The 27,189-nt window shown below is 47.4% G+C and overlaps 4 protein-coding genes across 6 annotated transcripts; 2 read left to right on the top strand and 2 right to left on the bottom strand.

Moving 5' to 3' along the window:
- The first annotated feature begins 612 nt into the window (after positions 1 to 612).
- nmu (neuromedin U) lies at positions 613 to 3,830 on the top strand. Its single transcript, XM_062563524.1, has 7 exons — positions 613 to 778; positions 1,405 to 1,460; positions 1,544 to 1,591; positions 1,687 to 1,740; positions 1,821 to 1,850; positions 3,022 to 3,075; positions 3,801 to 3,830. Exons 1-7 carry the CDS (start codon positions 658 to 660, stop codon positions 3,828 to 3,830), a joined length of 393 nt encoding a protein of 130 aa, XP_062419508.1. The 5' UTR covers positions 613 to 657.
- A 1,909-nt stretch (positions 3,831 to 5,739) lies between these two features.
- On the bottom strand, positions 5,740 to 9,331 carry tmem165 (transmembrane protein 165). Of its 2 annotated transcripts, none has more exons than XM_037470163.2 (6): positions 9,017 to 9,331; positions 7,915 to 8,143; positions 7,660 to 7,835; positions 7,055 to 7,231; positions 6,828 to 6,933; positions 5,740 to 6,580 (listed from the first exon to the last, which is right to left on the bottom strand). In XM_037470163.2, the coding sequence occupies exons 1-6, from the start codon at positions 9,173 to 9,175 to the stop codon at positions 6,504 to 6,506; spliced, it is 924 nt and encodes a 307-aa protein (XP_037326060.1). In that variant the 5' UTR covers positions 9,176 to 9,331; the 3' UTR covers positions 5,740 to 6,503. The 2 variants fall into 2 exon arrangements, with proteins under 2 accessions (XP_037326060.1, XP_037326061.1); XM_037470164.2 differs by having other exon boundaries at positions 7,055 to 7,225.
- A 209-nt stretch (positions 9,332 to 9,540) lies between these two features.
- Positions 9,541 to 12,549, bottom strand: srd5a3 (steroid 5 alpha-reductase 3). The gene is made up of 5 exons (XM_037470691.2): positions 12,092 to 12,549; positions 11,573 to 11,724; positions 11,313 to 11,498; positions 11,101 to 11,226; positions 9,541 to 10,986 (listed from the first exon to the last, which is right to left on the bottom strand). The coding sequence occupies exons 1-5, from the start codon at positions 12,313 to 12,315 to the stop codon at positions 10,727 to 10,729; spliced, it is 948 nt and encodes a 315-aa protein (XP_037326588.2). The 5' UTR covers positions 12,316 to 12,549; the 3' UTR covers positions 9,541 to 10,726.
- A 763-nt stretch (positions 12,550 to 13,312) lies between these two features.
- On the top strand, positions 13,313 to 27,182 carry kdr (kinase insert domain receptor (a type III receptor tyrosine kinase)). Of its 2 annotated transcripts, none has more exons than XM_037470124.2 (31): positions 13,313 to 13,529; positions 14,164 to 14,257; positions 14,334 to 14,536; positions 14,654 to 14,775; positions 15,001 to 15,166; positions 15,391 to 15,530; positions 16,249 to 16,432; positions 17,648 to 17,762; positions 17,853 to 18,019; positions 18,122 to 18,278; positions 18,737 to 18,848; positions 19,039 to 19,150; positions 19,235 to 19,434; positions 19,730 to 19,898; positions 20,491 to 20,637; positions 20,714 to 20,845; positions 21,671 to 21,777; positions 22,115 to 22,250; positions 22,467 to 22,571; positions 22,686 to 22,799; positions 23,791 to 23,879; positions 24,057 to 24,219; positions 24,306 to 24,397; positions 24,491 to 24,613; positions 24,871 to 24,982; positions 25,069 to 25,168; positions 25,251 to 25,356; positions 25,463 to 25,608; positions 26,043 to 26,109; positions 26,420 to 26,499; positions 26,591 to 27,182. In XM_037470124.2, exons 1-31 carry the CDS (start codon positions 13,463 to 13,465, stop codon positions 26,805 to 26,807), a joined length of 4,044 nt encoding a protein of 1,347 aa, XP_037326021.2. In that variant the 5' UTR covers positions 13,313 to 13,462; the 3' UTR covers positions 26,808 to 27,182. The 2 variants fall into 2 exon arrangements, with proteins under 2 accessions (XP_037326021.2, XP_037326020.2); XM_037470123.2 differs by having other exon boundaries at positions 14,998 to 15,166.
- Positions 27,183 to 27,189: the final 7 nt, after the last annotated feature.

The raw sequence follows: 27,189 nt of genomic DNA, 5'->3' as shown, positions 1-27,189 counted from the left end.
AATTCACCTTCATCACTAAATTACAGTAAGAGGAGCATTTATTGAATTAAAGAGTAGATATCAACATGAAACTTCACAAAGTGCTAAATACATGTTTTCTTTACACTTATCATTCATTATAATCATTGAATGATAAGTGTAGGATTGAATATATTTGAATTCCGTTATTGTGATTATAATAATTTGTTTCTCTTCCCATCTTATGATAAGCATGCTATGTTTTATTTGTAATCTTGTCTTCGTGTTATCAAGCCTGTTCCTCTTCCTTCAAGCTCATAACTCGTATCTGTGTTTTGCAAATAAAGCGAACATTATTTTAATTGCATTGATGCCTCTTCTTCCCTTTGATCACCATCGTCATCGATGGACCTGCTGCTGTCTGTCCAATCACTTTGGTTTTGTTTGTTTTTCTCGTGGAGCTCCAGTGACGCAGCCGCTGTGAGTGCACGTGAGAGGGTGTGTGTGTGTGTGTGTGTGTGTGAGGGGGCAAGCCACGAGCCTTCATATCTCTCTGACATGAGTTGGAAACTCTCAGAAGAGCAAGAAGTCAAGCAGACACAAGAAGAAGAAGATAAAAGACAAGAGGAGGAGTGAAAGCAAGAGAGAAAGTTGAAGAGATAAAGAGATAAAGCGAGGGAGAGAGAGAGAGAGGAGGAGATGAGGACCTTCCAGAGTCAGGTGGTGCAGCGAGGAGCCTCCAGCTGCTTCACGAGTCTCCTCAACGCCGCCAGCGTCTCCTTCACAGCGCTGATGATCCTCAGCGTGCCGCTCTGCAGAGGTACAGTCTGTCTCTCTGTCTCTGTCTGTCTCTCTGTCTCTGTCTCTCTGTCTCTGTCTGTCTCTCTGTCTCTGTCTGTCTGTCATCCTGTCTGTCTCTCTGTCTGTCTGTCTGTCTGTCTGTCTCTGTCTCTCTGTCTGTCTGTCTGTCTGTCTGTCTGTCTGTCTGTCTGTCTCTGTCTGTCTCTCTGTCTCTGTCTGTCTGTCATCCTGTCTGTCTCTCTGTCTGTCTGTCTGTCTGTCTCTGTCTGTCTCTCTGTCTGTCTGTCTGTCTGTCTGTCTGTCTGTCTCTGTCTGTCTCTCTGTCTGTCTCTCTGTCTGTCTGTCTGTCTGTCTCTGTCTGTCTCTCTGTCTGTCTGTCTCTGTCTGTCTCTCTGTCTGTCTGCTTGTCATTCTGCCTGTCTTCCTGTAAAAGTAATATTACAGTAGTAACATTTTAGTAACATTTTTGTAACATTGAAGTAATGTTGTAGTAATGTTGTAATAACGTTGTAAAAACATTGTAATAACGTAACAAATTAAATAATATACATACATACACGTATTACTACATAACTGGTTTGCTTCTCAACCTCTGACCTCTGACCCCTGCGTGACCTTGACCCTGTGCCTCTGAGTTGACTGTAGGCGCTCCGGCAGAACTTCAGAGACCCCCCACAGAGCAGAGGAAGCTGCTCAGCCAGGTCGCCCATCACTCCTCCCATATTAGTAATCAATCGATGATGTCATTAAGGTAGCGTGCTAACGTGTGTCCTCCTCTCCGCAGGTAGACGTCGTGTGCTCGTCCTACTTCTCCGCAGGCCGCAAGTTCTGGGTGATTTGATGTGCCGTGTCTGTTGTTCATTTTGTTATTTTGTTATTTTATTAGAGTTTGTTTCCTAAGAGCCGCTCTCTTCTTTCTGGAATCAGGCGTCCGATGTGCTGAAAGAACTCTGTGTGTCGATGCTGGTTCAGAGGTCAAAGGTAAACCTCCTCCTCAACATCAATGATGCTCATCCACACGGTGTGATCAGTGTAAAAGTCTCATTTTGTTTTATTCTCAGGAGCTGATGTTGCAAGAATTAAGTAAAAGGGTCAGTATGTCTAATTGTTGCATGTACCAGTTTGCATTCGTCTGTGGGCTGTTGTTTGGTTGCTTGGGTTCAAAAAAATCTAAATGGCGAAATGATGAAAAAGTATCAATATTTCCCATGACAACGTGCTTAAATGTCTCAACAACCCAAATATATTACACTACAGGTTAATTTAGAGAATTTTTTTCATGTTCTCAGAAAATGACTCAAACCAATTCATGCAAATAGTTGGCAAATAATTTAATGGCAACCACACAATTATTCTTTGATCTTTAGACTAGTGGTGTTCTTTTTGGTATTAATATTAATATATAATTTTATTTTGCATATTAAATGAAAAGTAGTATAATTCATGTGCAAAAATAAAATGAATACAATACTTGTAAAGATACAAATACAATTAAATAATCATATTATGGTATTTTAAATTAGTCTTAACATTTAAAATACAGCGATGGGGAAGCATCAGTTTGCACATCTGAGCTGCGTGTTGTTGTTGTTATTGTTGTTTTCCAATGTCAAATCCTCGCCTCCTGCATCTCGTGCACGTCACCCCCCCCGCTCCTTTCATTTTCAGCTTTTGCCATGGTTCGTTTTTGCTTAAAACAATTATTTTTTTTAGCGTGGAAAAAAACCCTGTAAGAGCAGAACAATCTGCAGCAAATGTTGCTACGAAACGTGGCTATTACGCCCCCCCCCCCCCCATGTCAATACTGCCGTTGCCCCTTACGAGCTACATTAGTTGTTCTTTCCCAAGCTGCCAGCAATTATGCTACGAAATGATAGCGGCCAAACTTATATTTCTATCAATCCACAGAGTGGCTTTGGGGAGTGGGGGTGGGGGGGGGGATGATATACGGTGGGGAGTTGTTTTTCACTTGTGAATGAGAACATTTGACTTTGTGATGTTTGCAGAAAAAATGTTAAAAACAGTAACTTATGAATAACGTGATGTGTTTGAGCTTCGACTCACACGTATCAGTAAGAGTTGTGTCATAAAAAGCTGTAATAATGAAATGTTAAAGATGCTGACTGTAGAAACAGCTGAAGTGCTACCTGTCAGGTGAGACAGGATGCTTTGAGGTACTCTGAGTTGTAATCAGAAGGATGAAGTGCTTTGTTGCAGTGAGCTCGGAACTAAAGGGTGATTCTGGTGTGTTGTGATGTGCAGGCTGTGGTCCAGGGACCGGGGGGAGTCCAGAGCAGAGGCTACTTCCTCTATCGGGTACGAACACGTCTATGACCACACATCCATGACAAGACATGAAAACTACCAAATAATATGACCAACAATCACATTTCTTTTGCACTTACAGCCGCGAAATGGAAGACGATCCCTAGAATATGAGTAAATAAAGGTAACGCTGGTTTTGTTTTCTAAGTAAAATAGACATGTACAGTGAGGGACTGTATGAAAATGACCAGGGGGTTTAAACAAATGGTGTGTTTTAATTGTAATTTTGGCTAAATGTTGATTCATTTAGCAAAATAATTTCAAAAAGATGTGTTCAGTGTGCCGATGGATCAAAATGTGGGATTTTCGTCACAATATTAACTGATATCAACATGAAACTTTTCCAGCTGATTAACTACATTAAGATAACTTTTATGAAATGTTTTGCAAATATGCAAATTAGATTGTATCTTATTAAGACACATTTGTATGTTTCCAGAACAGACACAACATAGAACAGTAGATTAATCAATACTGACTGAATAACATGTTTATTCTTGTTCTGTGATTTAATTCCTCTGGAACCGTCCCAGTAACTTTCACACGGTCCCTTATTGCCGTCATCTGCATCCCTTGTTCTAATGATAAATAACACGTTTACACTTGCAATCGCTCCTCATCGTTGTGTACTGTTGTGTGATGTTACGTATCGATGACCCAGAGGGCCGAGTCGGGACTGAGCGACCCCCCCCCCCAACCCCCGCCGACACCCCCAGTCCCCGCCGCAGCTGTACAGCGACGCCTGAATGTACAAATAAGACCCAAACGCCTCTCTTTCGTCCACACTTTACTTTGTGTCACAGCCCTGAGTGTGTGTGTGTGTCCTTCACATTAAAACTGCTACAATGTGGCTGCGCATGCGTTTGACTTTGCTGCACGTCACTACTTCCATGAATGCAGACATACACGGGATCAACATGTAGTTAAACACACATCGGGATGTTCAAATCACGTTGACAATGTACACATGCAGAAATGACTCAACCTGCTAAATGTAAACACAACGTTTCAAATGCTCATATTCAAGATTCATGAAAAAAGTTTTATTTTTTATGCATGTTTACTTAAAGCACATAATAATGGATACATAAGAGAATAACACTTAAAAATCAAAGCTGCAAAAATCAAAAAGAAACACGTTTTACACATGAGGGATAATTAGGATGTGACTGTTTTATTTAATAAAATATTAAAACGTTTAATGTCCTTGTTTATTAAACTATAACCGCCCTCTTTATGATTCACACATAAATACCATATATTCATTCAAACAGACTTCATATTGTAATTTTTCTAAAAATATTTGAATGTACAAATGAATGTATTCTCCTGTTAAATTAATATTTGCATGGATAAAGTGTTCTATACTGTAGATTTCACCATCACCATCAGACCAAAGAGAAGATTTGGGATCATGGCTGTCACTTTCAAATCTGTTCAAATCGTGATCAAATATAGACTTTACATTGGACAACATACAATACAGTGAAATATTGTGTTTTCATTACTTTCTTAATGGACAGAAATGTTAAGAGAAAGTCGGAAAATATTAGGTGGAAAAAAGTCCCAGAATGTTAGGTCAATAAATGTTTTTAAAAGTTTTGAAATGTTTTGAAAAAAAAGTTAAAATATTTTACTGGAAAAAAACAATAAAGGTTATTGAAAAAGTCAAATATTGGGTCGAAAAATGTTGGGTTGAAAAAATATTCTCGGAAAAAAAGTCACAAAATCGTAGGTCAATAAAACTTTTTAAAAAGTCAAAATATGTGTAGTTGAAAAATGACATGTAAAATGACTACGCTTCGCCAGCAGCAGGTGCAGTTCCTCCAGGTAAGGGGGAGGGGGCGGGGTTGGTTTACTTAGTCGAGTAAACGCAGAAACGTTTAAATATGAATATAATACTCTGCGCCCTGCACTCTGGTTCATAGACTTAATGATTATTGAAGCTTCTCTAAGTTCCAGCAGGAAAATGATAACCAAAGGTCCGGTCCATTTGTTTCCGGATGTTTTTTCTTTTTTTTTAATGTAGAATAATAATTGTCAGAAAATATTTAAGAATGTGGTATACACTTTGTTGTGTGTAAGATTATGTAAATATTTAATATTTACAGCGTTTAAGTCTGCACACAAATTTCCTATTACACCTGCTGCTTTATTTCCTCCATTTATGATGTCTTAAAGGCTTTATTCAATCTTGATTGAAGTGTTTGTGGCCACCAGGTGACAGCAGACGCATTACTTTAGGATGTCCTACTGAATCCGACCCAGAATCCTTTGTGCCGAACAGTACGTTCTTTGTAGGGTAACTGAGTCCTAAAAGAAAAGCTGCACTCTCTGAAGGCCCCACCAGGGGGCGGCTCCTCTGGTCCCATAGATGTCTGAGTAAATTTCTCTTCGATTTACTCCCTCATCAAATCGTTTTCAGCAGTTTCCTTTAAACCTGCTTCTCTTGAAGAGGCTCTTTAACTGTTATTTCATTTGGAAGGTATCTGCAACCAGCCCCCTGGAGTGTGATTATACTTTGCAAGATGACGTTCATATTACTTTATACCAGTTAAATGTTGTAGTTCTGATGTTTCCTCTTCCTGGTTCTGTGGAACATTGTTTCTTTACACTCAGCCCGACACAGGATTTATAAGCATCACAAACAGGAAGTACATGTCACAGCCCGACAAACATTGACGATGCCTCTTTAATCGATTTACCTTTTAAAAAAACATTTTGATTCCATGTTTGTGACGACGTCTCTCTCCTGGTTTCGATAGTACAGAAAAGTAAAAAGTATAAATAAAGTAACCAGACTCCACTGCAAAATACAGAGATTTAACGTCTTGTTATTTTATGCAGGCAGTGCAAAAGCTGCATGATGATCTTATTCCAAGGTGGTTCTATCCATGACGATGAGCAGAATAATCATGTCTCCATCAGTTAGTTTGGTGATTTTAAAAAGGATATTTTAAATTTACATCAATTGCATAAATCAACATGAGATTAAATGAGAAGAAAATACAGATCCACAAAGGTAAAGAGGTTCTGTAGAAGAACCTTACACAATCAGCCGTCTTTTAATCTTGCGCGGTTCTTCCCTCAAAGTGACAAATCAAACATCTCACGTAAAGTCGGCCCGTATGGGATTTTATTACATGTGGGAAAAATAACCAAAAAACAACCAAAGGCAGAAGCTCAAAGTCTCAAGAACCGAGTGTCATTCTCTCCCAACTAACATCTGTAACATCTGTCTCTTCAGAAGAGTTTGTGTTGATGCATTGATCATTACGACATTATTTAGTGATTTCAAAGCTAGTTCAGGGGAGGGGGGGAGGGAGGAGGAGGTCACGTGGTCAAAACAACCGTCTCTACGGCAACGCCGACAAATCCTACGCGTATGTACAGAAAAAACCTGGAATTCCTTGTTTGGGTTAAAACCCGGCGTCTGGCTTGATGAAGAGGGCGGAGAAGGCGAAGGCCAGAAAAACGATCCCTCCGATGATCGTAACTATGGAAACCAAGAACAACAATGATATTCGATCAAAGGATGGATCGTTAGCAGCAGCTAATTCACACAAGGTGATTCAAGAGATTGTCTATGAATTTTTTTAATTACATGTCATCACAATTATAAAATTATTTTAAAAATGAACATTTTTTTTCAGGGGAAAAATAAGACAACACGATTTCAATCCACACAGATTTGACAGCAACTCTTTGGCCCACAGAACGAGAGGATTAAAACCAGCTCTCACCTGTTCGGACAGAGATTTTCTGGGCGATCATCCTCCCCCCGACCACGGCCAGCCCGGTGCACAGGCAGTGGCCCAGAGTTCCTCCCACGGCGACCCCAAAGGGATCCTGGGAAGTAAAACAAAATGATCCTTTCCTCTGCTTTGGATTTACTCAAAGTGATGTCTCGGACATTTAGGACAGCGCTGTGGCCGGCGTTGCTAAGCAACCCAAAAAATGAGGGACAAACCTCCCGAGCGGCCAGGATGATGGTGGTCAGCTGCGAGCGGTCGCCCCACTCCGCCACGAAGGTGAGCGTGAGCGCCTGGAGGAAGATGGGCGAGACGATGCTGTGCCACTTCCCCTTAGGAGAGGCCGTGCCAGCCTCCACATCTGGAGTCCCGTTGGCCAGTTTGCACCTCTGGAGCTGCTCGGATGAGACAGGAGGGACAGTTTTACAAAACCATCACGACTGAAAACACAACATTTTAAAATGAATGATAATATTACCATTGAAGGAGTTTGTTAGAAGGATTATCTAGAAGATGTCATTACTCCCAGGTTCAGGGGTGTGGATTTTGGAGCACAAAACGAAGATTGACGACATTAAAGAAGTTTAAAAGGTTTTTTTTTACTTCAGACTACCAACAATATATGAACTGTTTGTGTATGTACCAGTTAATATTAATCATTTCATTTTTAATTGATGCTCATTTTGCAGGAAGTAAAGATGTGGAACATACTTTGAAAAGCATTTATGTTGGATTGACGCTCCTTGTGTGTCTTTCGATGACGTCATGATTACAGGAATGTGGCCGTTCCTTCAGCACAGATCGTAAATGCGTCTGGACTCACCTCTTCGTCCTTCTTCTTGATCTCGGCCTGCACCTCCTCCAGCTCCTCCTGGCCTTCGTCAGGACTCATCCTAAGCCCCTCCCTCAACATGCGCACACCGAAGATGGCGAACAGCGCAGTGGACACGTAGTACGTGTAGATCCTCGGGATGATGGTGGTGGCGTAGCCAAACAGCACTGGAGGTGAAACAATGGCACCATGAGGACGCATCAAAAGCTTAGGAGGAGTGTCTCCACGTGGAACGCTCCTACTAACCCGAGAGGCAGGTCATGAGTCCGAGGGCAAGCATGGCGCCCGTCAGCACGGTGAGGCGGTTGTAGCGCATCGCCATGATGGCCGCGATGAAGAACGTCTTGTCGCCCAGCTCAGAGACAATGATGACGGAGATGGAGGCCACGAAGGCGTGGATGAAGCCCAGGTTCCCTTTGCCAGAGGAGCCATCCTCGGACACCAGCGGACTGATGGGGTGGGGGCTCGAGGCTTTCTGTCCAGACAAAAAGGGATAAGGGGACGGGGGTCAGATTAGTCACACAGGGGTCCCAAAAGAGAGCCGGATGCTTTAAAGTGGAGATGTCTTGTATCTATTTGAATTTCACTGGACTGGCACCTTAAATCGGGACCAGCTAGTCTCTGCTGACCGCTCCAACTTTAACACATTTTTATAGACTTGCCTTTTCTCCTGCCAATGAATTGTATTGATTTACTCTGGGATCCCTCCTCTGATGTTCTCCCTAAGGTTTCTTCCCCTTTTTACCCCATTAAGGGCTTTTTCATTTTTCGGGGAGTTGTTGCTGTGCCAAAGTGAGGGTTTCGGGACACAGGATGTCGGATGTGTTCGAGGCCAATTTGTAATTTGCGATTTTGGGCTGTACATAATAAAATGAATAGAATTCTTTAAATATAGCTCTGTTGTACAAGGGTTACAAAATGTGAACAATATTATGAATTCTGTCCTATCTCGGTGCCTTTGGATGACACATGCAGTCTTTAATGTGTACTTTTATTTATTGTATTTCTCTTTTCTTCTGGTATTGATCTGTGTATTGTAGATCGCTTTGTACTCCCTGCTTGAAATGTGCTGCACAAGTAAAAGTAGTTATTATTGCTGTAGGACACAAAGGCCTCCTAATATAATATCGTGTCCGCACCTGGCAGTGACGTCACTGTACCCAAAACACAATGTGATACCTGCGGCTATCTCTGTTAGCATGTGCTAGCTAGCAAGGGAGTGCTAGCACATGCTAACAGAGATAGCTAGCAAGTAGAGGAAGCGGAAGACTTGCGTCAAAGAAACGGGTACAAACGTCTAACGTTCGGTTTGGACGATGGAGTTGGTGAGTAACGAGGTCAACCTTACCTCCTGCGGGGCTGCCTCTAGTGCCGGTTTGTGCTCCTCCGGTTCGGCGGCGACTCGGACCGACAACAACAGCACCGCGGCGGCGGCGAGCAGAGAGAAGAAGCGCATCATACTTATGTCGTGCCGTCGGTCTCCTTCGGTGAGCGAGAGACGCACCATGGCTGCCGAAGTACCGACGGTTCACGTTTAGATTCGTCTCGAGTCACTTGATACGGTCAGCTAGCTTCATGTTAGCCACCTAGCTTTGCTCCTCGGTGATACACGTCACGAACACACGGCACGAGCGCGGAGGAGTGAGTGGGAGGAGTTAGAACCCTGCTGCCGCGCACCGGCCAAACAGCGGAAATGATTGGTCCGTAAATAACGATGACGTACATTGTAGGGCTGACGTGTGCACAGTGAAGCTCAATGATTGGACACCCACCATGTCAGTCACTTACATTACATTACATGTCATTTAGCCAACGCTTTTATCCAAAGCGACGTACAATAAGTGCATTTCCACATAGAGATACAAACTCAGAAGAACAAGTAACAAGAAAGTACATTTTTCATCAAATAAGCAGTTTCAAAACATGTTATAGAAAAGTGCCATTATAAGTACAATTTAAGTGCTACCATTTGTCAGTGCTACGGTTTGCTGGTGTTTTGGTGAAGGTAGAGTCTCTCTGCAGTCCTGATGTCATCAGAGAGCTCATTCCACCATCTGGGAGCCACGACATTTAAACGTTGTTAAAACGCTTCACTATCAAAAGAGGGGGGAAAACTTTGCCAACTATTTCTTATTACGATATGTATTTGTTTTTTAAATATGTAGTTATTCTCGATTTTTACTATTGCTGTCATTGACCACTGGGGAGGAATAAATGTCAAAATGACCCCAAACGAGGCAAATCAATTGATTACTTGTATACAAAGCTACCTGCTGCATCCCTCTGTGTTTATACATGTTTGATACCATATCTATATGTGTTTTTAAAGTTCACACACCTTAGCCATTAAAGCGGGCTCCAATACTTTGTTTATTTTATTTCATTCAGTGGCTGCAATAACCACGTACCAAGTTACATGTCCGAACAGTCCTTTAAATATTTGTTTGAAAAAAAGTACAAAAACAAAAAATGCATATATTCTGTGCACCTTTACAATAACAGTAAACTTATTCTGTTTATAATCAATCAACATCGCCATATAGTGTATTCCTCCAATACTGCAGGGATTCATTTCTTTATGTAATAAATAATCATACAGAAGGATTACACTGCAACAGTTTTTCTTTTAATTGGGTAGAAGTGAAAAATTGTTATGTTATATATTTTTTGTAGTAACTTCCTAATATTTGTACAACGGCAGGATTTTGTCGTTCCAGACAAAATAAGCCAAGCTGGTTTCTCTCTATGCTGTGACACTTAATTTAGCAAAACCTTTGTTATGAATTCTGTTTTGTGAAGAAAACCGTCTAGATGTTTCTACAACACAAGAAGCACTCGATCAGAACATTATTTCAGGTGTGTTATAACAAGATAAGATGGTATGTATTAATACAGACATGAATGTACGGTATCATTAGGGACCGCTCACCTCTTCTCACCCGGAGAGTTGGTTCTGCATCACAAACCTCAGACATCTTGAGAGCAGCTTCATGTGTCTCACAACCAGTGGACGATGGCGTGAGCCCAGTTTAACTCTCCAGGTCCAACAGTTCTGCTCTCACAGCACAAACGGTATGAAGGCCTTCCTGCGCCTCGGGTACGACTCGTACCTTCCGACGTAAAAGTCGTGACAGAGCTGCGCCGCCAGCGCCTGGTTGAACAGCACGTAGAGGACGACGAGCCACCAGGTGAGAGAGCGGCCCCCCAACACCAGGGCGAGAGAGACGTAGATCAGCAGCTCGGCGAAGTAGTGCGGGCAGGACACCAGCTCGAAGCAGCCTCCCTCCGGCAGCCGGTGAGCCAGCGTCTCCACGGCGCCTGCAGGACCACGAACAGGGGACACGCCAGTCACACCAGTGGCTCCTAACAGTGCTCTAAGTGGGAGGAACGGTCTGTGGGAGCCTGAATGCAACACAGAGAGGACGTGCTTACCGGACTTCCCGGTGCGCAGCCTGGCCAGAAGCACCGTGCACCGATGCTGCAGCACCGAGGCCCCGAGGAAGAGCGAGCCTCCGGCCACGTGGAACCAGTCCAGCTGAGAGAGGGGGGGTCCGGTCCCTGAAAGGAGCAGCAGCGCACAACATCTAACCACACCAAGCGGGAAACGGGGGAAGCGGAGAGCGGCGTCTCTTTTTAACTCCCACCTGTCCCCAGGCGGTCGGTGCAGAGCACCGTCAGCCCCAGCGCGACGTAGTAGCACAGGCCGAACGCGTACTGCACCGCGTGCACGGCGCCGTCAGAGAAGACGCTGACGCGCAGGCACTCCAGCAGGCGCCGCAGCGCGTGGACGCAGAGCAGCAGCAGCACCAGCAGCGTGGACATCTGCGGGACTGGGGACGCGGTGGACAGCGGGTTACGGCGGGAATCACACCGGAGAACAATCACAACCACGACAAAGACGCACCGGGGCTGTCCGCCGGGGGGGCGTCCGTCAGAGAGTCCAACACCCCGGCGAGCCATGGCGGGTAGGGCCGATGACGGAAGGTGGCGCTCAGGTACAGAGACAGAAGGAAAGCGTTCCAGCCAACGGAGACGGCGTAGAAGTGCCAGAACCACCTGACGGGAGAAAAAAAGACGTTTGAAGACGGACGCGATGGACAAAACGCTACAACAAACTGTCACATGATGAAGAAACAAGAGAGAAAAGTGAACAATGTTTCTTTTGTTAATAGAATAGTTGTGAACACAGTGGAGAGATTTGTATTCATATTGTCATGGTAACAAATTATATCTTTAACAGTGAAAAACGTTGTTATATTATGTATATATTTGCTTTATTTAAATGTCAGATGAAATGAACGTTCTTTGTGTTTGACATAAATCAGCAGCAACACATTTGAGTTATTTTTATGGTTCCAACAATGAAAAGACACATTTTGAATGTGCGACACCTGTGTGACGTCACAGTTCTTCCCGCGCTTACCTTTTAGGGAGGTCGCACGCGCGCAGCCAGCCGTGACGTCTGAGGTTCTGTTTGGTCTTCCCGTACCGGATGAGATCCTGAAACAGAACCAGCACGACACTTGTTTCATATTTTCTCGGCACGTGCTTTGAGAGTTTATACAAACAGAAAGCTGCAAAGAAACATGACGTCAGAAAACACCAAAACGCGTCCGCATAGCTCGCGCTGACGGAGTGTCCGGACATGTTTCAGCGGCGCCATGTTTTGTGCAACGCTGAAAAGAGTCCGTGGGAAAACGGCCACAAAGGTTCCGGATGAAACATCGTTCTGCTTTTAGAACCAGATGAAGAGATTAAAACAAAAAAAGCCTAAAGTTCAAGAGAACACTTAAATCAAAGGACAGTTCAACACAATAGAGCACAAACAAAACAGGAACAGAAGATTAAAACCACACAAGAAGTAAAGGTTTGCAAATTGATGTATGAACGGTGTTGTGTTTCAACCTAGAAATATTTAACTGATATTTGTATTTATTTCTCGTAATATTTTGATTATTTCCAAGATAATTGTGTAAAACAACGTCTATGAGAACAGCTTTTCTTTCTTTCCTCCAGCAGATGGCAGCACCTAAAACCATCAACAAAAACAACAATAATAACAACAAGTTGGACTCTGAAACACATTTCCTTCTGTTGTTTTATATATTATCTTACATCAATCTAACTAGTTTGTGTCCATGTCTATAAAGCTCCTTCAGTCTGACTTTAACTTTCAAATAATATCAGTTAATTTACTGTTTCAGCTTTAATTAAGATATTTTGCTCGTGTAAATGTAAATACTTAAAAGTAGTTTTAAGTATTTATTAGATTTTAGAAGTTGGAAGTATTTCACCAAATACCAAAGTCAAAATATGTGAAGATCTAAAAGTCTTCGAATATTATGTAATTTCTTTTATTTTAAAGTCAAAGTGTATTATTCATAAAAACAACAATTAAAAGTCAAGAGACAGAGAGACAGGCAGGGAGAAGGAGACACAGGGAGAGAAGACAGACAGGGAGGGGGACAGGCAGGAGAGGGAGACACAGGGAGAGACAGACAGGGAGGGGGACAGGCAGGGAGAGACAGACAGGCAGACAGGGAGGGGGACAGGCAGGGAGAGACAGACAGGCAGACAGGGAGGGGGACAGGCAGGGAGAGAGACTCCTCCCCTGCAGGCGGACCAGCTGAGTCTCTCCATCTTCAGCTTCATTGTCTCCCGGCCGTTCAGCCGTCTCTCTGCTTCTCTTCTTCATGACTTGGTGGTGAACTTTCCTCGGAGTGGAACCTGAAGCCTCAGAAGTCGATGGATCTTTTTTAGTGAGCCGCTTTGAGGCATCTGTCCATGTCTTCTGATGATGGCGCAGACAGAATCCCTCATTCCTCTGGTGGCCTTTATTCTGAAAATCTGCTGCGTTGCTGGTAAGAGAATCAATCGATTTTCATCCTAACCAATAAATTCCACAATAAAAGGCAATTCTGTTTTTGATTTGCATGTCATTTTTATGTAGGTAGTTGAGAAGGAAAGAGTTTTCTAGTATAATCCACTGATTTCTGCTTTCTGACACGTAGAGAAAAGAATTAAATAACATCAACAAATAACAACCATTTTTAACAGTTTAAACCTTCTCAAGAATAAAGATCGTCAACTAATCAAACCGATAACGTTCCCACTTTGTTGGCCTAAAATACAAGACAATGTGTGTTTTAAGGGCCTCCCGGGTGGGGGGGGGGGGGGGGGGCTGTATCCTGTGAAACAGGAACCCCGCCTAGGCCTCACTGTGCTGGGGCCATGGACCCGGCCCATCTTCTCCGGCTTCCTGTTTTGACACAGCTCCGCCATTTTCTGCAGCGCTGGAAAAATGGCCGCCGGTTACAAAACACCCGAATTAAAAAAAAAAGAAGACTAGAATCCGTTATTTTCTATAAGTTTTGACCTCATGCATTTTCTAAACACCCGTAGGGCGGGTGCTTTCAGCCCCCCCCCCCCCCCCTCCCTTTAAACGTAGCGCCGCACAGACTCACGTAGGTCACCGTGTTTGTTGACTCCCATCAGCCATCGAAATGCGGTTTACGTCTGATCCACCGACGCTGAACGTCCCCGACGTCCACAGGATGAACCGCTCCGACAGCCTGGAGCTCACCTGCAGGTACCAACACGCTCCGCACGTGCGCGCGCATGCGTACGCGCACACGTTGACCCCTGCCCGCTCTTCACCCCCTCAGAGGACGCCAGGACCTGAGGTGGACGACGCCGCCCACCAGCACCCGCTTCTCCACGGTGGACTGCAGAGGGTCGGGTTTCTTCTGCATGACGCTGAGGATCTCCAACGCCACCGTCAACGAGACGGGGCAGTACCGCTGCTCCTACCGGGACCTGCGGCCGGAGGAGGGCAAGACTTCAGCGGCGGTCTACGTCTTTGTCCACGGTGCGTCCCGCCCTCAGTTCATAAGGGCGCTGAGATGTCGGTGGTGGGGCCGTGAAGGGTCCGAGGGCCACACCGGGGAGTCCGAATGTCCCTTTAACGCTGGTGGTCTGGTTCCAGACTACAAAGTGCCGTTTGTGCCGCCCGAGAAGGAGTTGGAGGTGGTGTTCGTCAGCGAGGGGGAGCGCGTGGTGATACCGTGCCGGGGCTCGGTGGAGGACCTCAACGTCACGCTCCACACTGTGAGGAAGAGTTGTTTCTGTTCCACCCTTCTCCCCACAAACATCCGCTTTGAGCGGCCTGGTGGAGGCCTCTCAGGTGTTTCGGGTTCAACCCGTGTCAGCTGCTGACCTTCGGTCAGAGATGACAAGGATGAGTCTGTGAAACAGATCCGTCTGTGTTTTCAATGTCCTTGTTAGTGTCATGTTGCACATTGGAAAGCAGTAAATGTCTGTGTGTGTCAGAAGTATCCCAACAAGGAGCTGCGTCCCGACGGGAAGGACTCGGTGTGGGACGCCCGGACGGGCTTCACGCTGCCCAGTCACCTGATCAGCTACGCCGGCGTCGTGTCCTGCCAGACGCGCATCGGCAACGCCACCTTCAAGTCGTCCCTCTACATCGTGGCGGTCGTCGGTAAATGATGTGAAGAGACTGACAGACATATCATTTTTAACAAGACATCTGAACACGTGTAGATGGAGGCCAAAATCCAGTTAGCTTTCATTTGCTTGTGATCAATCGTAAGTAATGAAAGATTTAATGGCGATCAGAGGGAGAGAGAGAGAGAGAGAGAGAGAGAGAGAGAGAGAGAGAGAGAGAACAATAGACGGTCGACTGACTGCCTCCCTTTTCCGCAGGATACAAGATCTACGAACTCACCCTGACCCCCGCGCAGCTGAGGCTGTCGGCTGGGGAGCGGCTGGTTCTGGCCTGCGTGGCAAAGACCGAGCTCAGCGTGGGCATCGAGTTCAGCTGGATGCACTCCGGTCAGGCCTTGGTCAGTTTCCCGCTCTTCCTCTGTGTATTGCACGTGTGAAGGCCTGGCTTTGAAGGCCTGGCTTTGATAACCCGCTGAGGACTGGCAGAGCCACTTCCTGTGGCTCCCGCACATGGTCCTTACTTCCTTCTTTGAGGAATCCTTTGGTTTATCTTGAAGTGCAAAGGTGACCAGATGCATTCGTGAGGTTCTGGTATTTAGTAGAGTTAGAATATCCTTCAGGTGCGTTTTGTTTTTCCCCAAAGTTGAAATGTGGTCTGCAAACCAGGTAGCAGGTTATGAGAGGTGAAGTCAATACTGTGTAGTGACCAGCAGGGGAGGGACTCCTCTGCTCCCATAGACGTCTACGAGGAAATTACTCTACTTCTCTCTTGATTTATTCCCTCCCCAAAAATGTTTTGAAATCAAAAACATATTAGATTTTAAAATTGTGTGAAAAAATGTCAAAATAAGTTGAGTCAAAAAATGTAATGGGAAAAATAGTCAAAATATGTTAGATCTGAAATGTTTGAAAAAATATCAATATACAGTATGTTGTAAAAATGTCATTGAAAAAAAGAAAAAAAATGGAAAAATATGATGTTAAAAAAAGCAAAACTATATTAGGTCAAAACAATTTTTAAAAATAGTTAAGAAATCTTGCGGAAAAAAAATCAAAATAAGTGTTTGGAGAGAAAGGTCAAAAATGTTTTTTTTTTAAAAGCCTCTTCTCTCTCAGACCTCGGGCAACAACTCGAGGCTGAGGAGCGAAACGCCGCACAAGAAGAAGCTGTGGAACACCCTGCTGCTCTCCAAGACGCTGACGGTGGAGAACGTGACGGTGGACCACAGCGGAGAGTGGACCTGCACGGCGTCCAGCGGCCGCATGGAGAGAAGTGCCTCAGCGCTCCTCAAAGTCTACGGTAGGTGAGATGAAAACGTACCGTTGTTTAGCTAAAACATTGTAATAATTGTGTTTCCCCTCATCCGGCAGAGCTTACCGATCAAAGATTTCATCTGACTCAAAGCATGAGGTTTACAGCATGAAGGAAAATGCTCCAAATGGATGATTTTAAAGAGAATATCTTTTGTAATAAATAACCAGTATTCAGAGGTGGGATCAAGTCACTGTTAGGCAAGTCACAAGCAAGTCTCAAGTCATTGCCCTCGAGTCCCGAGTCAAGTCGAGTCAAAGACGAAGCAAGTCCCAAGTCGAGTCACAAGTCAAAGCCAACAAGTCTCAAGTCGAGTTACAAGTCACAGCCAACAAGTCCCAAGTCGAGTCACAAGTCGTACCATTTAAGTTTCGAGTCATTTCGAGTCATTTTATTATAGTGGGGACGGGGGAACCCTGGGTGATGGTGCGCTGCCTCACAGACCTAGACTACGAAGGGAAGGGTAATGGTGGATCGACTGTGACTGTGTTATAGTACTGTAACGCTCACCCCAATGCTGCAGCGTAAATAAGGAGGCGATGACTGGCTTGCAACTCCGCTGCATTTATTTATATAAAACAACTCAACTTCGGTCACTGTTGGCCGTCACCACGCCGAACGAACACTTCCGCATACACGGCCCCCCAAAACTCGGGTTGTCTCGCGTAACTACAGCTGGTAACAGCGCATAACGTGAACACATGCAACATCTGCATAACTGATTAACTAATAACTTTAACTCAGCTCATTACACTACTTTAAAACGGACGTTGACATAATGTTGGCGAGGATTTCCATCGGAGTCTGAATCCGGGTTCAAAAATCCCGATGTTTGTAACCATGAACGAGCTGTCTCGTTGATACGGTCAAATGGACTGCAGTGATTGGATGTCGTGCAGGCAGCGCGCGCTCTCTGCATACAGGTGGCGCACATTTTTTTGACAGATGCAGATAAACAGAGCGGCGCGGTGGTGTGAAAATGTTTTCCCCCAGTTTTCATGGGAAGTAGCAAGTCTTCTCGAGTCAAAAGGCTCGAGTCCAAGTCAAGTCACGAGTCATCGGTGTTCAAGTCCAAGTCGAGTTGCAAGTCTTTGTACGTTTTGTCGAGTCGAGTCTCAAGTCATCAAATTCATGACTCGAGTCCACACCTCTGCCAGTAATAAATAAGATCTGTTAGACGCGTCTCTTCCTTTTGATTTGCAGAGAAGCCGTTCATCACCATGAAAGAGCCGTGGACGAAGGTTTGGGAGGTGAACGTGGGGGATCAGGCGTCTATACCTGTCGAGTACTCGGCCTACCCAGAGCCCAGCTTCGGATGGTACGCCGCAGCACGCAGCACGCAGCACGCAGCCGCAGCACGCAGCCGCACCGTGAGATTCAGACTCACCAGGTGCCTCCGTCTCCCCAGGTTAAAGAACGGCCTCCCCCTGAAGGACGACTACAGACTGAAGCAGAGAAATGACACGCTGGTCATCCACGAGGTCTCAAGAACCGACGCCGGGAACTACACGATGGTCCTGACCAACAACGTCACCAAGGAGGAGCACAGGCGCTCCTTCCAGCTGCTGGTCAACGGCACGTGTCCCCCCCCCCGTTGAACACGTTTCTCTACACTCTAATGACAGACACAGTGGCGTTAACCCTGAGCGTCTTCTTCTTCTTCTTCTCCTCCTGCAGCGCCTCCGCAAATCATCGAGAAGGAGGTGGCGGTGGACAGCGACGTGTACCCGTACGGCAGCAGCCCCACCCTGAGGTGCAGCGCCCGCGGGTTCCCCACGCCGGCCCGGGTCCGGTGGCAGTGGATGTCCCGGGACGACTGTCCTCAGGCCTTCATGTGAGTCCCCCCCCCCCACACATCCGATGAAAAGCACGTTGATTCTCCCCAGACACGGAATGTGTTTCTGGATCTGTGTCCCGCGGGGGGGGGGGGGGCATCAGCAGGTTTCCTTATCTCCAGGCTGCACATCGCAGCACTTCCTCCGTCCCGCGCTTGGCTTCCTGTTGTTCTCCAGTCGTTCTCGCAGTAAAAAGAGACGAAATCTCTTCTTCCTGCTGAGGCCCCTTCTCTTCCCCCCCGTGAGCGTCACAACAAGCTGAGATTCTGTGCTCTTCTTATCTTATTCTTTTATCTCTAACCTCAACACACAGCAGGACAAGAAGAAACATACGATAAACAAGCACATGACCCAAACAGTGAAGGTCAAAGTTCTCCTTTTGTAAAAATGTGATCTTGGCGCAAAAATCCCCTGAAATGGGGGATTTGAACGTGGTTTCTATGTGTTTGGGCCCCAGGAGGTCGGGGCCCGTGAAGTCCGAGCTGCAGCTGGCGGAGTGCGCCGGGTGGAGGGACATCAGCAACAGCACCACCCAGCAGGTCAGGATGGACACGGAGCATTCCCAGAAGGTAAAGGGTGAATACGCCGACTTTATAATCAATAGAAAGAATCAAGGGATGTAGTTTGGAATGAATAAATATTCCCAGAAATGTATTTTAAAAATTATTTACCGATAATTTCTGATCTAAAATGTTGCTGAGTTAATTAATAATTAATAATTAATTTTTTTATTAACCTGCACATGTATTTTCTAATCAGATAATCACGAGCTCTCTGAAGGTCCACAAAGCCGCCGCCCACGCCGTCTACAGGTGCTCGGCCGCCAACAAGGTCGGGGAGGATTCCCGCGTCATCTTCTTCCACGTCACGCGTGAGCATCTTTTCTTTTCATGTCCTCTTCGTCCCGTTGCCGTGACGACGCGTTCACGCCCCCCCCATCTCTGCTGCGGCGCAGGCGGCCTGGAGGTGAGCGTGGCCCCCGCCGGCGGGCCCCTGGAGGAGGACCACGTGGTCCTGAGCTGCAAGGCGGACAAGCTGATCTACGGCAACCTGACGTGGCTCCTGGTGACCAACGCGTCGGGGGCGGAGCCGATCGCCTCCGTGCAGCCGTGCCGCCCGTGGTGGAACGTCTCCGACCTGAAGAACGACCCCGAGGTACCTGACGCTGCTTGATACTTAATTCATCACGGCAACACCAGACATGATCAATAGCTATTGATGACAGGACACTTCAATGACAATAAGGATGCCCCGCCCCCAGCACCCTAGCCCCACCCCTTTCACAACCAGCAGTATAAGGGTAATAAGATGACCCTTAATGCAGTAATAATGTATTACTCCACAATGTTTAACCCTCTGGAACTTAATCTTTTTGGAACATAACTTTGTGGAATCCGGTCCCGTTATTTGTGGAAATCAGAATCATTCCTGTGTCTGCGTTGCTCTGCAGAGGAGGCCTCCGTCCCGGGTGGCGCTCGCCCCCCCGCAGGGCACCAACGTGACGCTGGAGCTGTCGCTGCCCGGCGCGGCGCCGCGGGACGAGGGACTGTACGCCTGCCGGGTGGAGAACATCCAGACGGGGGAGAAAACCTGCCTGATGCACCGACTCGCTCTCAAAGGTACAAACGCATGCAGGACCTTAAATGTAGTGGCCGTGGTCACATGATGTCCACGCACGATGTTCATTTAGTGACTGATGGTCCATTCAGACTCAAACAAACAGACCATGAAGCAGAGGATGCTTTAGGGCGGGGCCTAGCGCTGATTGACAGGTCTTTAATAGAGACAATACGACGTCCTTCTCAGTCCAAATATGGTCACTTCCTGTTAACGGATGGCAAAGCCGAGACGGACAAACTGTGAGGCTTCATAGTCCACAAACCAACGTCACCATGACGACGTCCATTTCTCATTTACAGTCTGGGATTTTTATTTATCATAGTGCTCAATGCTCGTGAAGTGAGATACTTTTACTTGTTTTTGCTGTATTTAAAAAGTTTATGATCACATTTTGAGGAAAATGTTCCATTAAATTCAGGGCAAATCTTGCTTTAAAGTGATTCTGTCGGTCGTTGATTCATCCAATCATCAGTCATCCGGTCATTTAGTCACTTATTGAGTCATGGTGCGTCATTTGAGATCTTTTTAGAGATACAATTGTACAAATAATGAACACAAACATGTTCTTACGTGGATTGGTTTTGTTTTCAGGTCTGCGGGCAGCGAGGATCCTTCGTAACTTAACCGACCAAAAGGTCAACGTGAGCGCCACCATCAGTCTGCTGTGTGACGCCGCCGGGACGCCGGACCCCACGGTGGCGTGGACCAAGAACAACCACAGCCTGGTGGAGGGCTCAGGTGAGGCGGAGCGCGTCCTTCTGACCAAAGGTCATGACCCTGGAGTTTACCTGACCAACTGCGTTCTTGTCTTCAGGCGTGATCCTCAGTCAGAAGAACCGCATGCTGACCATTCAGCGCGTGAAGAAGGAGGACAGCGGCCTGTACGGCTGCACCGCCTGTAACCGCCGCGGCTGTGACGCCACGCAGGCCTACCTGACCACCGAAGGTCAGTCACATGTCACCAGACGACACGCCACAGGCCCCCAAAGCCACGAGCAGAGGCTGCTTTGGGTCTCTGTGGTCTGAACACGACAAGGAGCAAGCCCCCCCATCCTGAGAATATCAAGTCTGCATCATTTGTGTTGTTTAATTGTAAATACATGTTGATTCATTTAATGGATACATTCGCTTTCTTTTTATTTATGTAAAACTTTGTGTTTTAGTTATATTTGACTCTGTGAGTCCTGAACCGTGAGGTTTGTGATCCACTCAGTATTTTGTAGTCAATCTTTGTATTTTGTTCCCTTAGAACTGTTCACTTCATCACTTTATATTTACTGTGGCCTCAATTCAACATTTCTTGGTATGAAAAGACGCAGAGTAAGAATAGCAGGCAGGAAGTTCACATCCTCCTCAGAGCTTCTGAATCCAAAACAATGAGGAGGGAGCGGGACAAAAGGGAGAGGCCGGGTCCTGCTCCCAAACAGAACCAGGGCCTACGTGACCTGGACAGTAGAATGGAGACCCAGTTAGAGCAGGCTGAGCCTGCCAACAGGGGGGGGGGGGTGGGGGTGGCAGACGGGTGACGAGAACATCCACGCATGTGAGCCAGTTTTGCCGAGCAACAAGAAGGGAGAACATGCACCATATATCTGACCCTGATGACCTTAATACAGGCTCTAAGCCGACCTGCAGGTGAGGGAGGGGCTCTCCAAGGGAAGTTATTGTTCTTGTTATGAACACACACACACACACAGGTGTACGTGCCTAACACAATGACAAATATGAGCTTCATGCAAGGAGGCCTCTCATGGTGCTGTGTCCCCTCTAGGCGCCGAGGAGAAGACCAACGTGGAGCTGATCGTCCCCATCGGGTCGGTGGTCATCGCCATGTTCTTCTGGCTGCTCGTCGTCTTCGTCATCCGCGGGAGAAAGAAAGTGAGGACTCCCTCATCCTCGACCTCCCCTCCACTCCCTTCCCCTCCCCTCCCCTCGCCACCACCCCCCTTCCTTGGACTTTCCCGTCCAGTCCCACACACACTGGTCCGATCACACGCATGCACAGCCGCAGTGATTGGAAGTGACTGCTTTGGCTCTCGGTGGCTGCTCCCCTTTGTTTGCAGGAACAAAGGGGGCCGCTCTCTCATAGACCACAAGCACTGATTGGGACCCTTTTTTAATTGGGGAGGGGGGCGATGGAGCCGCTGGAAAAATGCTGTACGATTAAATGATTAATCATCAACCCTGTCTTTGTCTCTTTGTCTCTGTCTCTCAGCCGAGTGGCGGAGATCTGAAGACGGGCTACCTGTCCATGATCCTGGACTCCGAGGACATACCCATGGACGAGCAGTGCGAGAGGCTCACGTACGACGCCAACAAATGGGAGTTCCCTCGGGACAGGCTGAAGCTCGGTGAGACACCTGAAGGGACACGAGAGCTCGTGCAAGTTCTAAATGTTTGTCAAAAGCGTTTGTCCCTCAGATTTATAGAGAGCCTGGACAAAACAGTGTGTTAAAATATGTGTGCAGAGCCTTTGAAACCTTGTTTTAGGTGTTGATGGACACGTAGCATCAATCAATCAATAAATCAATTAATGCACTCAAACCGGAGGATGTGTCCGTCCGTAGGTGACCCTCTGGGACGAGGAGCGTTCGGTCAGGTGGTCGAAGCGGCGGCCTTCGGCATCGAGAAAGCCACCACCTGCACCACCGTCGCAGTCAAGATGCTGAAGGGTGAGCTCTCCTTACTCCACCTTCTCTCCACACACACACACACTCACACACACACACACACACACACACACAGCGTCACGTACAGGAAAACAACGAGGCCTCTCTGTGTTACAGAGGGAGCCACATCCAGCGAGTACCGCGCCTTGATGTCGGAGCTGAAGATCCTCATTCATATCGGACATTATCTCAACGTCGTCAACCTGCTGGGAGCCTGCACCAAGCCTGGAGGTGAGTGAGCACATAGTGGTCTGAGGAAATTACCAGCAGGGGGCGACTCCACTGCTCCCATAGACGTCTATGAGGAAATGACTCTACTTCTGTGTAGTGACCAGCAGGGGGCGACTCCTCTGCTCCCATAGACGTCTATGAGGAAATGACTACTTCTGTGTAGTGACCAGCAGGGGGCGACTCCTCTGCTCCCATAGACGTCTATGAGGAAATGACTCTACTTCTGTGTAGTGACCAGCAGGGGGCGACTCCTCTGCTCCCATAGACGTCTATGAGGAAATGACTACTTCTGTGTAGTGACCAGCAGGGGGCGACTCCTCTGCTCCCATAGACGTCTATAAGGAAATGACTCTACTTCTGTGTAGTGACCAGCAGGGGGCGACTCCTCTGCTCCCATAGACGTCTATGAGGAAATGACTACTTCTGTGTAGTGACCAGCAGGGGGCGACTCCTCTGCTCCCATAGACGTCTATGAGGAAATGACTCTACTTCTGTGTAGTGACCAGCAGGGGGCGACTCCTCTGCTCCCATAGACGTCTATGAGGAAATGACTACTTCTGTGTAGTGACCAGCAGGGGGCGACTCCTCTGCTCCCATAGACGTCTATAAGGAAATGACTCTACTTCTGTGTAGTGACCAGCAGGGGGCGACTCCTCTGCTCCCATAGACGTCTATGAGGAAATGACTCTACTTCTGTGTAGTGACCAGCAGGGGGCGACTCCTCTGCTCCCATAGACGTCTATGAGGAAATGACTCTACTTCTGTGTAATGACCAGCAGGGGGCGACTCCTCTGCTCCCATAGACGTCTATGAGGAAATGACTCTACTTCTCTCTTGATTTATTCCATCAGTAAACATTGTAAACATGAGTTTATGGTCTCAGTCTCTAGTTTCAAGTCTTCTTTAATGCAGCATGATGTTCATTCAGTGAATGATGGTCCATTTAGAGTCAAACAGACCATGAAGCAGGAGATGCTTTGCCCACTTGCAGGACCACTGATGGTGATCGTGGAGTACTGTAAACACGGAAACCTCTCCAGCTACCTGAAGAGCAAGCGTGGAGAGTACAGCCCCTACAGGGTAAGCGTGACCGTCTCCGCCCACCTGTGTCTCATAGCAACAAGGATATGAAGCTGGACCTGAATCTAAGCGGCCTGCGTTGAGCGGCGATCATCATAATATTCGATGAGGTCATTTCAGCCTCTCGGGTGCAGCAGGAATAAATCGAGCCACAGGATCGTTTTTTTCCTTTTGCAGAGGCAGCGGGTGGACAGCCAGCAGTGGAAGTCCACCGAGGAGGACGTGGCGGAGGGCGACCTGGGCCTGGGGAAGATCACCCAGCTGGACATCTGCACGGGAACCGCCGCCTGCTCCAGAGCCGGAGACTGGGCCTCGGGCGGCACCGCTGACCCGCGGGAAGGTGGGGGCAGAGGGGCGCGGCTCTCACGTTGTTGTGGAGAACTTGCACACGTTGTCGTGAATTAAATCCGACCATGTGACCGACAGAGAGTTCGGACGAGGACCATCTGACCATGGAGGACCTGATCAGCTACAGCTTCCAGGTGGCAAAGGGCATGGAGTTCCTGTCGTCCCGCAAGGTGAAACTAAAACCCCCTACCTGTGTTTACGCTCAATGATCCACAGTCTTTGCGTGTGAACCTGAATCCCTTCTGTTGCTGTTGGCTCCGTAGTGTATCCACAGAGACCTGGCAGCCAGGAACATCCTACTTTCAGAGAACAACGTGGTGAAGATCTGCGACTTTGGCCTCGCTAGAGACGTCTACAAAGACCCCGACTACGTCCGCAAGGGAGACGTGAGTCCGCCCTCATTCACGCGAGTGCGATCGTTCTCACCACCAGGTTCCTGCTGGTTCCTTCGATCCACTGTTGTTCCAGTTTCCACTTGCTTAAAGAGCTTGAGGAGGGTTCTGAGGGTACAACTGTCTGTTGGTGATGGTTCTGTGTTTGTAACCACTGTTAAACAACAACAACAACAACAACAACAACATCATTTATCTGGCCTCATTGGTCCCTCGGCGATTGAAGGTTTACATCCTCCTTCTTGCTGCAGGCTCGCCTGCCTCTGAAGTGGATGGCTCCGGAGACCATCTTCGATCGGGTCTACACCACCCAAAGTGATGTCTGGTCCTTTGGGGTTCTCCTCTGGGAGATCTTCTCTCTGGGTAAGCCCCCCCCCCCCGATCACCACATGAAGCCAGACGCACCCACTGCACTCCTGCAGCTTCTCCTCTGCCGTCCCTCCCCACAGGTGCGTCTCCGTATCCGGGCGTCTGCATCGACGAGCTGTTCTGCCGGCGGCTGAAGGAGGGCACCAGGATGAGACCCCCGGAGTACGCCACCACCGAGATGTGAGTGCCGACGCCGCGCGGGATGCAGACATGTTTTTCTACCTGCGCCGACGTCTTAACGTCAGCTCGTTTCCCCTCGCAGATACCAAACCATGTTGGACTGCTGGCTGGATCGGCCCACGGACAGGCCCACCTTTGCGGAGCTGGTGGGACACCTGGGCAACCTGCTGCAGGCCAGCGCCCAGCAGGTGCATCTGACATTCAAACTCCCTCGTTTCCATGGCGACGTGTCTTTTTCCTATGAGTGCAACTGCACTGCAGTTACTCACGGTGGTGATTGTGCCCGTTCTCCAGGACGGGAAGGACTACATCCCTCTGACGGCCGGCACCGAGGGGGGCGGCTCTCCGGTGACCCCTGACCCCAGGAACCCCTACAACAGGCCGCACGGCGGGGAGCCCCCGGAGGCTCAGCTCCACTACGACAACCCGCCGGCCCTCAGGTCAGCACGGGCGACCGTCTTTAACTTAAGTCACAAATAACAAACATGTTATTCCAAGCTGCCCGGAGGTGTGACAGAGGTCACATGACTTTAAATCGGGTTACACTCGACCAGACAGAACTGATCTATAGATGACCGATGACTTCATTTGGAGCCTTTCGACCTGAAAGTACTCGGTGTATAAAAACTGAGGAGGTAAACAGGGAAACCAATGGCAGCATCCACGACATGATGGGTCACAAATGAAAGACTCAAATGGAATAAAGTTTTTAAACAAGGACTCAAAACTCAGAACTCGAGTGTAAAGGTTAATTTAATGTCGTACCCGCTTGTGGTACGACATCGGGGCTTCATTGGTGACACATTTCTGAAGGCGGACATCAAGTCTTTACGGTGCATTTAGAGAGATGATGTCACTCGGTTCCTGTGTGCAGAGCGTCCCAGCAGAGCGAGCGCGGCGGCCGTCCTCTCAGCAGGAGGACGTTCGAGGACGTTCCTGCGGTGAGTCTCTGCACAACACAAGTACATAGTACACAGCTAACACATTTTCTCATTCAATTGAATGTCTGACTGGTTCTGTGCATTTATTCAAATCCAGTTCAGTAAAAACTAAAGACAACATGGTGTAAAATCTATTCAATAAGTATAGAGTGGATTCATTGATCTTAAGTCAATAAGTTAATGAACGTTACTGAATGTCTTCAATATATTATTTAACTAAATCTAATCTTTAGGTGCAGGGAACCAGTAAATAACGCTGACCCCCGAATGAGTTCTCACCAATTCCTCTACCGCTGCGTTTTTCCCACAGGGGGGTCACACGGACATGTGCTTCTCACCTGAGCAGGTAAAGGGTTTGAATCAACAGCTGCCAACCACGCCCAACTTCAGGTGAGAGTCGTCTCCGTAGTACTCTAACTGCCCCCCCCCCCCCCCCCCCCCTGGAATCTCAATAAAGGATATCGGGTTCTGCTCCCTCCAGCCAGCTGCTGCGCTTTAAGAGCAAAGAGTCTGTGGCCTCGGAGTCGTCCAATCAGACGAGCGGCTACCAGTCGGGGTACCACTCCGACGAGGCCGACGCCCCCATCTACGCCAACGAGGAGGCCATCATCAAGCACACCATGCTGAAGAGGGCCCCGCCCGCCAGGGCCACGGACAACTTCAACACGGAGATCCGCTACAGCACCCCACCTGTCTGACCCCCCCCCCTCGTGACCCCCCCCAGGGTCGTCTCACTGTATACGTCACACTTTCAGATGACCGGAGGACGAATGAAGGTTGTGTGATGAGTCTGTAAAGCGAGGCTCTCGCTCTCTGGAATGCGAGGACACGCCCACTTCCTGACGGAGCGACTCCACCCACTTCCTCTCGCGCAGGAAATGACATCTGGAACTTTTTAGATAACTGGAAATGTTTTGTTTTTTTATCGCGGCGGCACATTAAATGTCCGGCGACAGGTGTACAGTCTTTTTAATTCATTTATATATACAAATTATTACAGTATTTTATTGAAAATGTATTACTAAACCTGCAATAAATGTAGTTTTGTCAAAATAAAAAATGCACACTATTAAGACGGCT

Source organism: Pungitius pungitius, chromosome 7 (assembly GCF_949316345.1).
Source record: "Pungitius pungitius chromosome 7, fPunPun2.1, whole genome shotgun sequence".
Classification (NCBI taxonomy): domain Eukaryota; kingdom Metazoa; phylum Chordata; class Actinopteri; order Perciformes; family Gasterosteidae; genus Pungitius; species Pungitius pungitius.
The sequence above is the reverse complement of the archived record's forward strand: the minus strand, read 5'-3'. Positions and strand labels throughout refer to the sequence as shown.

Excerpts from the sequence above, each read along its gene's own strand:
- kdr (XM_037470123.2), top strand. The coding sequence starts at position 13,463 with ATGATGGCGCAGACAGAATCCCTCATTCCTCTGGTGGCCTTTATTCTG. Across the intron at positions 14,258-14,333 it reads AGCCTGGAGCTCACCTGCAG|AGGACGCCAGGACCTGAGGT; the intron begins GTACCAACACGC and ends TCACCCCCTCAG. Across the intron at positions 17,763-17,852 it reads CCAGAGCCCAGCTTCGGATG|GTTAAAGAACGGCCTCCCCC; the intron begins GTACGCCGCAGC and ends CCGTCTCCCCAG.
- nmu (XM_062563524.1), top strand. The coding sequence starts at position 658 with ATGAGGACCTTCCAGAGTCAGGTGGTGCAGCGAGGAGCCTCCAGCTGC. Across the intron at positions 1,592-1,686 it reads CCGCAGGCCGCAAGTTCTGG|GCGTCCGATGTGCTGAAAGA; the intron begins GTGATTTGATGT and ends TTCTGGAATCAG. Across the intron at positions 1,851-3,021 it reads TGCAAGAATTAAGTAAAAGG|GCTGTGGTCCAGGGACCGGG; the intron begins GTCAGTATGTCT and ends TGTGATGTGCAG.
- tmem165 (XM_037470163.2), bottom strand. The coding sequence starts at position 9,175 with ATGGTGCGTCTCTCGCTCACCGAAGGAGACCGACGGCACGACATAAGT. Across the intron at positions 8,144-9,016 it reads TAGAGGCAGCCCCGCAGGAG|AAAGCCTCGAGCCCCCACCC; the intron begins GTAAGGTTGACC and ends TTGTCTGGACAG. Across the intron at positions 6,581-6,827 it reads GAAAATCTCTGTCCGAACAG|TTACGATCATCGGAGGGATC; the intron begins GTGAGAGCTGGT and ends TGGTTTCCATAG.
- srd5a3 (XM_037470691.2), bottom strand. The coding sequence starts at position 12,315 with ATGTCCGGACACTCCGTCAGCGCGAGCTATGCGGACGCGTTTTGGTGT. Across the intron at positions 11,499-11,572 it reads CCCCCCGGCGGACAGCCCCG|TCCCGCAGATGTCCACGCTG; the intron begins GTGCGTCTTTGT and ends CCGCGTCCCCAG. Across the intron at positions 11,227-11,312 it reads CACCGACCGCCTGGGGACAG|GGACCGGACCCCCCCTCTCT; the intron begins GTGGGAGTTAAA and ends TGCTCCTTTCAG.